The sequence below is a fragment of the Psammomys obesus genome, unplaced genomic scaffold (genome assembly GCF_907164565.1).
Source record: "Psammomys obesus unplaced genomic scaffold, mPsaObe1.curated_primary_1811, whole genome shotgun sequence".
Lineage (NCBI taxonomy): Eukaryota > Metazoa > Chordata > Mammalia > Rodentia > Muridae > Psammomys > Psammomys obesus.
In genome coordinates, this window is record NW_026592666.1 from 5,184,421 (window position 1) to 5,196,762 (window position 12,342).

General features: G+C 37.6%; 1 protein-coding gene across 3 annotated transcripts in view; it reads right to left on the bottom strand.

The window, feature by feature from the left end:
• The window catches only part of Ltn1 (listerin E3 ubiquitin protein ligase 1), a 48,829-nt gene that overhangs the window by 12,081 nt on the left and 24,406 nt on the right, over window positions 1-12,342 (bottom strand). For 2 of the 3 annotated variants that reach the window (XM_055614815.1, XM_055614814.1), the window contains exons 15-24: window positions 11,848-11,992; window positions 11,243-11,429; window positions 8,137-8,296; window positions 6,550-6,654; window positions 4,526-4,668; window positions 2,852-2,987; window positions 2,538-2,682; window positions 1,409-1,622; window positions 788-1,025; window positions 356-430 (exon numbers count right to left, since the gene is read on the bottom strand). In XM_055614815.1, the coding sequence (XP_055470790.1) occupies window positions 356-430; window positions 788-1,025; window positions 1,409-1,622; window positions 2,538-2,682; window positions 2,852-2,987; window positions 4,526-4,668; window positions 6,550-6,654; window positions 8,137-8,296; window positions 11,243-11,429; window positions 11,848-11,992 (1,548 nt within the window). The remainder of the gene's footprint in view (window positions 1-355; window positions 431-787; window positions 1,026-1,408; window positions 1,623-2,537; window positions 2,683-2,851; window positions 2,988-4,525; window positions 4,669-6,549; window positions 6,655-8,136; window positions 8,297-11,242; window positions 11,430-11,847; window positions 11,993-12,342) is intronic. The other variant, XM_055614816.1, reaches the window with a different exon arrangement.

A 12,342-nucleotide genomic window follows, 5' to 3' on the forward strand; every position in this document is an offset into this window, starting at 1 on the left:
TTTCCTAACATCAGGAGGCAAAAGATAAGAATCTATAAATTGAATTATGATGGAAAATGGAACTGGGATGACTCAGTGTGTGAAGCACTTCCTGCAAAAGTTTAGGAACCTGACTCTGGATCCCCTGAACTCATGTAAAGCTGGATGCGGTAGCAGAGCTCTTCAATCCCAGTCCTCAGAGAGCAAGATGGGAGGCAGAGGCAGGAGAATCCCCAGTGGCTGGTGGGCCAGCTAGCAGGGCAAATTGCAACAGCAAACAAGAGACTACCACAGACAAGATGGAAAGCATAACCCCCCACACACACATACACCCCAGGGTACACACTCACACATGCAAACATACACTCAACCTTACAAGGCTGGTTCTTCCTCTTCGTCTCCATATGACTTCAGATTATCCTGATCATACTGTGGTAATTCAGGCATCAGTCTGAAAAGCAGAGCATCACTTTTCAATACTGAAATTGTCTAATGTTAACTTATGCTTAAGGCCAACAGGACATACTTTGTGTTGAGTATATCTTTTAATAATTCTTTATTCTTTTCCAAAATAACTACTTATGGCCAAGATTATCTAAATACTGGAAAGAATTACACTGGGACAGAAGTGACAAGGTCAAAACCTTGTCCTCCCCATTACTAGAATATATAATCCAGTCTCATTTCTCATTTAATTTTTTTAAAGATTAAAAATCCATGTGAAGGCTGGAAAGATGGCTAAATGAACTTAAAAAATATACAGCATGTTTCAGAGACTAAAGTATTCATCCAACTGAAGATGTCTTACTTGTATAGCATGTGATAAGCAGCAATCTGCACAGGTCTGGCTCTGAAGAGCAGCAGTGGGGTCAAAGTATTTAGCAAAGTCTGCAGGTGCTCTGGCAAGTTTGTTTTCTGGCTGGAAATCAATCTCACAGGGAGCTTGTGACTCAGCAGCTGGTCCTTCGAGATGTACGTTAGCGTTTCACACATGGGTTTCAGCATTGCATTCTGAAAGGAGGTTTCAGACAGGTCTTTGTTTTCTCCTGATATAAAATGAAACACATACAACTCATAAGAAAGAAACTGAGTGCCTTGATCAAATATATTAAGAAAACCAAATGAAAACTAGATACAATTATTACAAAAGTCCTGACTAGAAACAAACTGCTTTTCCATTACCCTCAACTGTTATAATGGGCTCTACCACACACTTTTAAAAGAAAAGTCATTCTCTAGAGGGATTCTAGCCATGTACTCTGCTGAATTACTGAATCTTAACTTGCAATAGTTTCTTGATACCAAGCCATCTTTCACTCCATCTGTACCATGAAGCAGCAGCATAGAGACTGTCTCTAAGAAACGAAGCTTATTTTAAAATTTTCAACAGTTGTTTTCAATAATTATCATTATGCCCCTTTGCACTTACCTATAGCAGTTACCAAAAGAGGCAATAGCAAACTGTGGATGCCTTTAGAAAAAAACTCTTTCCACTCACTGAGCAGATTTACAGGAAGATTGCCAATGGTATCTGGAGTTACTGAATCAAAAAAGGCACTGAGATCACAGGCCAGGTCAAAGCTGACACAGGCGAAGAGTTGCACAAGTGGAACAGAGTACAAGGCCTGGTTCTCACTGGTTGTCTAAGAAAACAATAGAAATGAAATAGGTAACCAGGCTGCTACCAGAATACCACAAACAATGCAGGATGAAGCATTTGTTCATCACTTTGAATCAGAGGAAGAGAAGACAGAGGAGGAGGAGAGTGAGGAAGAAGAGAAAAAGGAGAAGGTTGTTGAAGTACATAGTTCAGGAGAAATTCATGTATGTTTACATCAAACAGCTTTCAAAAGTTAATACCAGGAAACTAACAATTATCAATGAACAATTTATTCTAAAATGAACCTTTTAAATTTGTAAAGTCAGAAGAAAATGCTTGCTTTTTCCAAGTACAATACATTAAGTACTCATTCTTTGGAGCTTTACAAGTTGAACATTAAGTTATCTTAAAATAAAAAACTCTAGGATGAGATGGGAGCTGAAATCTAACTCACCGAGTGGTAACTTGGTAAAGCAGACTCTCACCACATCTGCCCTGACTGATCTGCGTTCACAGACCTCAGAAGTTACTATTTCTATAGTTGCTTTGATTCGTGAAAAGAGCACTAATTCTACACTCAATGTGTTTACCTTTCATAAATTACTTAAGTAATACTGCACAGCATACTTTAGCAATAATTATACCCCAACAGACAAAACACAAAATAAAAAGATCCCAAAACCTTGCCATGTGAAATCTAACCTAAAAAGACTGTGTTGCAAATACTGAATTAAAACAAGTTAATGGAAGATTTAAATGCAGATCTGACACCTGGACTCATGAAATTGCTATCCTTTTTCTGGTCTATCCAGCACTAACAGGAACAGCTACAATGTATTTTAAATGGTTTTTTGACAAAGAAACTAATTAAACTCATGATTTAAAGACAGGGTAGAAAGCAAAGATATACAGGAGTGGGCAAAGACCACACAGAGCTGATGACACATAGCTACTTTACCTCCAGCCAAGACAGCATGGAACACATGACAAAGTCCCATTCACTCTCCGCTAGAGGGTACGAGCAGTGCTTCAGAAACAAGGAGAGGAATCGCATGATTTCTATGTTCACTCCCAGAACCTCAGGACTTGCTTCTGATAAATTACTGTGATACAGACAAAGACAGTCAACTAAAGAATATTCCATTTTACAACAGGTATGCATAAGTGATGCCTTAAATATCTACTAAAATTTTGTTAATAAAAAAAAATTGTAAGGATAAAATACTGAATTGGGGTCTACATTTTACATGGGGAAAATAAAGTATTACCTACCAACTGAAAAGAAAAATATCTTCATGCTGTTTCTTCCAGCTTATTATAATTTTTAATATACCATGCAACAGCTGTTTGTCATCTACACTTCTGGTTTGAAGACAAGAATTAAAAATGGCAAGATGTCCAAAAGCTCCTAAAGTAAAAGTCAGAGTGAAAAGAAAAATAAATTTTAAACAGCTCCTATAAAGCAAGTCAACTCTGGAAAGCTAAAAAGGTAACACACAAGTTACCTTTTTAGAAGCTTTTCTTCCAAAAGAAAAGCTTGAGCCTGTGTCCCTACAATCTCAGCCCACGAGAGGTAGAGATAGGAGAATGCTGCCATCCAGACAAGTCTGGGCTATACACAAGACTTTGTCTATGTATAAATTAACAACAATAAGCAAATCTATTTAAAAGGTATTATACTAAAGAGTCAAGAAACGAGCTTCTCAACCCTATAGGCACAGGGGTGTCTCCATGCTCACCCAGCATATAGTCTAGAATAGGGGATTAGAAGGGAAGGAGATAGGAAATGCATGGTATTGGACTTTAGAGTAGCCTGTTCTATTTCTGTATATAGGAAGGAGCCTTTTCTACTCACCTTTCAAAAACAATAACAAAAATGCACAGCTATGGAGGGTGAAGTTAAATAAAGTAGAAAATAGAACATATAGAATTGTAGAATTCTGTAATTAAAATATTTACTCAAAAAACATAAAAGCTTTCTGGTAAGCTTTTATACTATAAGATGTTCAAACCTTCTAAAGTAAAATTTCTAAAGAAAATTTTAAAGCATTTTAAATTCTACTACTATAAAACACAAAGTCTGCTCTGAAAGCCATGATCTTCCTTGAGCAGTTCCAAATTAATACATTTAAAATGCCTATAGAAGTTACATCACTCAGCAATTTAACTTCATTCCTATGGGACCCTATCATTTCAAAACCCATCTTCTGATCATGCAGCATCTCTAGTTAAATGTCAGCTCAACTGAACTATCTGCACTTACTCTGCAGGCCAGGAATGTTCTTTCCAATATGCACTAATGTTCAAACATGTACCTCAACACGTTACTTGGGAAGCAGAGGGAACGCTCCTTTCTGCCACTTCCACAGCAGCATACTGTGCTCTGCTACACTCAGTTCCAACAGGATGGAACGTGACTTCTCTCTGTCTTCTCTACAATAGGAACTGCATGGATATGCTTATTAAATCAAGAAACACATGAACACACTGCAGAGTTCAAAAAACTTTCAAATTCTACAAAAACTATTCTTTTACCTTTAGATGTGCAATCATTGGTTGACTATGGTGAAAGGAGACATGGCTTTAAAAAGCTACTTGGGTGGAAGGTGGAAGATGTAACTGTTTAGTGGTAGAGTGCTTATCTGGAATGCAGAAGACCCTAGATACACAGGACCACATGATAAAGCCACAGATGGAGACAAATGACTATAAGGCACTTCTGAATATAAACTTTCTCTCAAGGCTTTAGCACTTCTGTTCAAAAGAGGTAATGGTCACTCTTCCATCTTAGCAATTACCAACTCGACAAGTAACAAAACTACGAGGTAGAAACAAATGAACTCAAGTAGACTTTGCCACTTGTACCTTTTTTTTTTTCACATATTAAGAAATCCTTCTTTAATCTTAAGAAATTATTAAAATGTAGAATGTTACCCAGCAACTAACCATTAATACTGCAAAGGTCTTCTTTAGTCCAGCCCAAAAAAGCAGGTATACATTGAGCACTAAATTCTTTCTTTTCTTCTTTAGACAAAAATGGACAGAGACTTTGAATGGTATGCAAATTACCTTCTGTTAGAGGGAAGAAACTGTTTAGAGAGAAAATATTACTTACAGTTATTCTATGTGTATAGCTATCTTGCAAAATTCTGTCATTCAGACTATTCAGAAGTCTAATGTACAAATACTTGTCCCAAAAAAGAAACCATGAGACTGATGATTGCCAATTCCAATTTTTTTTAAATTTTGTTGCTTTTTATCTTTTCTGCTTATTTCTCATTTTTGAAGTGAACATTTATAACTTTTCTAGGGTACGGTGATTTTTTTTTCATCTTTTATTGTTATTATACCAGTGGGCTGGACTGCACACAGCCTAGTAGTGGAGTATGTTTGCACAGCATTTACAAAGTCCTGGTATCAATGTCTAACATCAAGAAAAATAAACCAATAAAAACCCCAAGTTTTCTATGCAGAATGGTACCAATCAGTAAAACAGGACATACATCTCATTAAGGCTTATTTTTGTTATTTTTATTCTTTTCTTACTTCCCATAAGTAAATAAAGTTACCTCAAATAAAATTTCTTAATTTTTTAAAGATTTAAAAAACTGAAATTCAGTTACGATTCTATAGTGCCAGAAAACACATAGTATTCCAGGTAAGTCAGTAAATGCAAGTGCAATCTGAAAGTGGAGCGTGCCTGCATAGCCACCCCAATCTGCTCATCTTGTACATTACTGCATTCTGGTGTGCACTTTCAGACAATGTCATTTATTTAAGAAAAGACAAGGGGGCTGGAGAGATGCCTCAGAGGTTAAGAGTACTGGCTGTTCTTCCAGAGGTTCTGAGTTCAATTCCCAGCAACCACATGAGACCTGGTATCCTAGTCTAGGCATACATACAGACAGAACACTGTATATAATTAATCTGAAAGAAAGGAAGGAGGGAAGAAAGAAAGAAAGAAAGAAAGAAAGAAAGAAAGACAGACAGACAGACAAGGGGCTGGAGACAGTTCGGTGGTTAAGAGCACTTATTGCTCATACAAAATACCCCAATTCAGTTCCCAGCACCCACATGGCTGTTACAATCACCTGTAACTCTAGTTCCAAGGAATTTAAACGCCCTCTTCTGGAATCCATGGGCACCAGGCATACACATGGTACACATATAATCCATGTAGGCAAACACATAAAATCAAAACTAGGGAAAAAAGTAGAGGTTGTGAGACCAGGAGACCAAGAAAGGTGCTATTTAAAAAAAAAAAGAAAAAAAAAATTTTCCCACTTCCATACAACAAATAAGGTGGTATGTTGAGAACAGAAAGTATTCCTATTAGAAGATTTAATTTAAATTTATATTTACTAGTGTTTTGCCCAAATTTCTTTGTGTACCAATTGCATGCCTGCTGCCTTCAGAGATCAGAAGTTCTGTCTGATCCTCTGGAACTGGAGTTACAGATGACTGTTGGTAACCATGTTGGTGCTGGGATGCTGGGAACTGAACCCAGGTTCTCTGCAAAAGCAACAAGTACTCTTAACTACTAAGTCATCTCTCTGACTCCCTAACCAAAAGATTTTTGAGGAAATTGGGTTTATAAAATGTTCTTTTTCTGAAAGAGTATAAATGTTCATGAAGCATTAAGTTAGAAATGCTTCATTAAAAAAAAAAAAAAAATCTGTTAATTCTAGCACTCAAGCAGCAGAGGCAAGCCAGCCAGGTTTACAAAATGATGCATTTCAGGTGAAGCAGGGCTGCACAGTGAGACCCCATCTCAAAAACCAACAAATGTGACTCCAATCAAACCCCGTTCAAATCTATCAGACTTTAGTTCACCTTTCCTTTCATTCAATTCCCTCACTGCCCAAACCTTGATTTTCTTGATTCACAACAGTGTTCACTAATCACACATGGCTAATGTAACTAATTATAATAATAAATTGAAAAGTGGAAAGCATATTAATTAAGAATACCTTTCTTTTCTTTTATAATATGGTTTTACTTCATCAGATGAAATACTTCGGGAAAGGATCAACCTAGCAATAATAAGAGACCAAAGTGTGCCATTTTTTCTAGATCTAAAAAAAAAAAAAAAAAAAGAGGTAAAACATAGATATAAATACATAGATAGATAGATAGATAGATAGATAGATAGATAGATAGATAGATAGAGGTATGGATCAATAATTCTGACAATTGTTAAGATTTTAAAACATTGTTATCAGGATTCCATCTACAGAATTAAATAAATTTGGATCACTAAGTAATCCAAAACTTTGAACCTAACTGCCACTAATTACCCAAAGGTAGTTCTTCTCAACTGGAACTGAGCTCTCATTCCCAGGCAAAATCAAAGTACCTCAAGATCCAATAGGAGAGATGACCTTAAACATCTGACTTGAAGACCAGAAGGCACAGAAGGGAAAGGGCTCTCTCCCGGAAAAAAACTGAGTCTCAGTGAAGGGAGACTATTAGGAACTCAGGTTTTGCATTGGTGGTTCAGTGGTAGAATTTTCTATTAGGAACTCAGAGGGAAGCTGTACTTGGGGTTGGCTTTCTTTTCCCTTTCCTTCTCCTTCCCTTTTTCCTTTTTCCCTTCCCCTTCCGCTCCCCCTCCCCCCTCCCATACAGAAATATGGGTGCTGGGATTAAACACCTGCATCACGATGCCCATCAAGCTGTGTCAGTGTGGACCAGTGATACAGAGGAAGTCTAGGACCCTCATACTCTAATACTGGTAAACTAAAAAAGAAAAATGTCATTCAAAAAGTTAAACATCTAACTACTGTAATGCTACAAGGACTATTCTCATGATCCATTTTCCTCATCTGAGAAGGATGAATTCATAGCCACAACATTAAGATACATCTAAGTTACAGGTACAGTTAAAGTACAGGTTGAATTTAGAAGCAATGGGAAAATCAGTCACATGTAACGAATTAAAACAATGTCTACAGGCTTCTAATTCTTTCATCTTCTGCCTCCTGAATGTATTTACGGATTAAATAAAAGGCAAAATTCAAACACCTCCTCTAGAAGATTAAAATCTATAAAGTGCTTACTATTTGTGGTAGTTTGAACAGAAATGTTCCCAATAGACTTATGTGTTTGAATGTTTGCCCCATAGGGAGTGCCACTTTTAAGAGGTCTGGTTTTGTTGGAGGACGTATCTCACTGTGGGGGTAGGCTTTGAAGTCTCCTATGCTCAAGCTACACCCAGTATGATACACAGTCTCCCTCTACTGCCTTTGGATCAAGATGTAGAATTTTGGGCTCCTCCAGTACCATGTTTGTCTGCACATTGCCATGCTTCCTGCCATGATGATAAAGGAATAAACCTCTGAAACCGAGAGCCAGGCCCAATTAAATGTTTTCTTTTATAAGAGTTGTCTTGGTCATGATGTCTTTTCACAGCAATAAAACCCAAACTAAAACACTATTAAAAGGGATTTAAATCAACACTCTGATTGAAACAAAAGCACAAAATGGGCTTACATCTTAAAGATGGGAAAGCCATAACACAAATAATTACTTTAAAAACAACTGAAAGGTAGTCTTACCTGTTAAATAACAGCTCCAAAAGGCTATCTGTATTACAAAATACGGATAAGTTGCCATAAGTTATATTCATTTTTTGAAGCATTTCACAAAATCCAGTTAGAAAAGATGGTGGATTGTCAAGTTCTTCACACCACTGCAATGAATACAGCAGCTCTGCAACTAAGAGAATGGAGAAAGCCAGTTATCAAAGGCACACTGTACAGTACCCAATGCTGACTGTACTGTCATGTGCTATCGAAGCTTGTGGAAAACTGAGTCTGGGGCTCTTCCTTGTCTCTTCCAAAACTCCTTGTCATAAGACAAGCTGGCTTCCTAATTCTGTAACAAGAAGAAAGTCAGAAAGCATTTGAGGGCACTGAAAACATGGTGGTGAGGACAGGGATAAAGCTATTATTTCCACCTAGCAAACAATGCTTATCCCACAATCTAAGAACACCTGCAATGGAAAAAGGTTTCATCCATGAAAGTGAAAGCAGCTCACCCATGAAGAGGGCCAAGACTCTACACCTGTGTCTCTCCTTTCGTTGGTATCTGCTGGACGACATTAAGTGCCTGCTATGATGATGTTATTTGATGGTATTCATTTTTTTATACGTAAGCTTAACTGCAGCCGACACTGTTCTGACCAAGGCTCAAAAGGAACTCTTACTTTTGCCTCAGTTGGTTTCCCCCGTTGATTTCTGTTAGATATCTGTAAGCTTAACTTGAAGATGTTACCTTTTGTTTACGCTCTTAACTGAGCTGCTCCAGTCATCTGTGCTAGATGCTGTGACTGTTCTATCAGGTACTTGTTATTTCTCCTTTCACTTTTGCTTCTTTCACTTTCACTTAATAAATTTGCTTGCTCAAAACCTAAAGCACAGCCATCATAGCATAGAGAACACATGGTGACTGGCCATTGAAACACTTTCACCCTGTACCCATTTTCTAACAACTGTGCTCACTCATATAAAAATAGCTGTCAGCTGGTTTTCAAATTGCTTTGAGATTTGAGCGGATAATTAGAGTAACAATAGCTGCCAGCATAAAACAGTACACCTTTGTTGGGTACAGTGGCATGTACCTATAGTTCCAGGCACTAGAGAAGCTAAGGTGGGAAAAATCAGGGATCAATATGGTACCTAAGTGAGACCCCACTGCAAAACAAATACCACTCAAAACAAACAAACAAACAAACAAACAAAAAACCCACTCCTCTTCCAAAGAGAGCCCTAATTTACTAGATATTGGAAACAGCTAGCAGCCAGGAGTGAGCCAGGCGTGGTGGTGCATGCCTTTAATCCCAGCACTCAGGAAGAGGTAGGCAGATCTCAGTGAGTTCAAGGTGTACTTGGTATACAAAAAAGGTAAGCACTCAGCACTTAAGAGCACTTGTCAAGTTTTTTCCCAACACCCATACCAGATAGCTCACAGCCATCTATAGTTCTAACTCCAACAGATTAAACACCTTTGGCCAGAGGGCAGGTGCATTCTCATATACATATGCACATACATACACATAATTAAAAATACAAATGAGGGGCTGGAGAGATGGCTCAGAGGTTAAGAGCACTACCTGTTCTTCCAAAGGTCCTGAGTTCAATTCCCAGCAACCACATAGTGGCTCACAACCATCTATAATGAGAGCTGATACCCTCTTTCTGGTGTGCAGGCAGAACACTGTATACATGACAAATAAATAAATCTTTAAAAAAATACAAATGAATCTTAAAAAACAAAAACAGGAAAAAACAAAACAAAACAAGAGATTCTAACCTAAGACAGTAGCTTCATGCCAATTAGGCAAACACATGATCCAATGTAAACTACATAAGTAAACATGGAGAGGTAGCACTTGCCTTTAATCTCAGTACCTAGGCTAGCAGGAAAATGTCTGTGGGGCCATCAGGGCTAAATAGTAAGCCCCTGTCCCAAAACAACAAACCAAAAAGTAACCATATGCCTCAGTAGGACACTGCTCTGTATTCAACTCTCTCAGGGCTTTTAGAATAAAAGGACCAAGAGTCTAAAGCAAAACTTCCCAATCACAGATTTTTAGCACAGCAAAAGCCAAAGTTCTTATAAAATCATGTGTGGGTCATGAAGTCAGGAGCCTTGAAACCTGGTCCTCCAATAACAAACACTCTTAAGTTAGCAAAAACAATTACCGTATTTAACTGAGAGCTGACAACACTAGCCCAGCAATTTGGAAAACAGAGTTTGCATCCAGCCTGGTCTACAAAGCAAGTTCTAGACCAGTTAGGGCTATACACTGAAGACACCATCTCAAAAAATTTCTATCAGTCATTTGAGAAAGATGACAATGATTAAACGTCTCCATACTTGGTAAGCTATGGCAGGCTGAGAGTTTATCAAAAAAAAAAAAAAAAAAGGAAGGAAGGTGCTAGAGAGATGGCTCACTGGTTAAAAGCCAGAAGACCTGAGTTCAGTTCCCAGCAGCCATATTGACCTACTCAAATCTGCCTGCACCACTAGCTTCTACGGTGATCTGAGATGGTCTTCTGGCTTCCAGGAGTGGCCCCATGTATAAAAACATAAAGTAATACAACAGCTTAAAACTGGCAAACCAACAAGAACAAACCATCACCTTCTACTTTTCTGTTTGGACAGAAAAGTAGAATGTAAATGTAAATAAAGAGCAATGTAAATAAAGTGCAGCACTCAATAGCCAAATGAAGTTTCATCTTTCTTCCATAGAACATGTATTCTCTTATATGTATGCAAATTTTCCATTTGAATACTACTGTGTGCAGGACATACCTACAGTTTTACAAATGGGGAATTTTGTTGGGATTCTAAATCTTCTTGAGCTTCAACATTTGAGTGTCTACCTGTCAATAAAATAATTAGAGCCATAAAGGTAAGTATGTTCAAAATCCAAAAGAAATTTCAGGATCCTGATAAGCATGGAGCATTACACCAACTGTCTTCAGGGCATGTGACACAGAATCTCCTTATGCTAATGTTATGCCAGCTTAAATAAAATAACTGAATTATGCTAAATTATGCTGAATAAGTAATAAGATTATAGCATGTCTAAATCAAATAACTTTCATTTAAACACACACACACACATATAGTCTATTTAAATCTTCATAGACTTACTTATTTTCTCGAGGACATTGTTTTCTAGGACTAGTTTCTTTTTCTGTACAGTTAAGATCATTTTGCTCAATAATGATGAAGTACACAAATGGCTGGGAAGAATCTTTGTGTCTTGTTCTTTAAAATCAGTCTTGAAGCATTCATAATTTAAACTCAACCTTCCCTCTAAAAGAGGTCTGTGTAACCACTGCAAACAGAACACACTAAATTATATGCAAGTTCATTGCTATCTAAATTGCTTATTATCGATTTCTAATTTTTGTTCACTATATTACCCAGTTTCTTTTATTCAAATGAGGCTATGAGAATATGTAGCTTATGTGAAAGCACAGTAGCCCAGAAGCTTGGTTTGTATCAGAGCAGTCACCACAATGCACAGTTCTTTAAGATACCCAAAGACAGAAGCAGACCTTATTCCTCTTTACATGAGGCTGACACCAGTGTCAAATGGTATATCTGCATTAATAACAACTGTTATTAATGTTCAAAGACATAAGAGCAATGCAAGAAACACTGTTAATTTTTTTTTCGACTCCAGGGTAAACAGACTGAAACTGAATGCAACAAACTTCAGAATGAGACGTGTACTTCAGCATTAGACTCACCTGAATAGGAAGAGACTGCCTCATCCTGTCCCATTCACTGTCACTGGGCATTACACTTCCAATGTAACCTCCAAGAAGAGAAGGATCCTTGCTCTCTACAAGAGTGCTCAGCAAATCACCAACAGCAGACAAGAGGACCTGAAGGCTAAAAACAATGCAAAGAATGGCTATAGTTATAGTACAACCAGGCTCAACAATCTAGTACATCCAATTATAGAAATACCATACCTGAGCACAAGAACACAGAAAAGAGAAAGTGATCTTTCCTACCCCTCACCACAACTAAGTAAGATGTGCAGACTCAAAAGTGGGGGTTTAATTTCACATTTATAATCTGAAACTGAGTGATGCTTCTATCTCTGATGTAGCAGATGACCATTTTCAGATGTGAAGTGTCTGAAACACAACTTCCTAATGGTAAGAAGATGAGTATTTGAACCAAGCCCAAAGACACTGTATGCATTGTTTTTAACCTCACTATATGGACAGCTACAT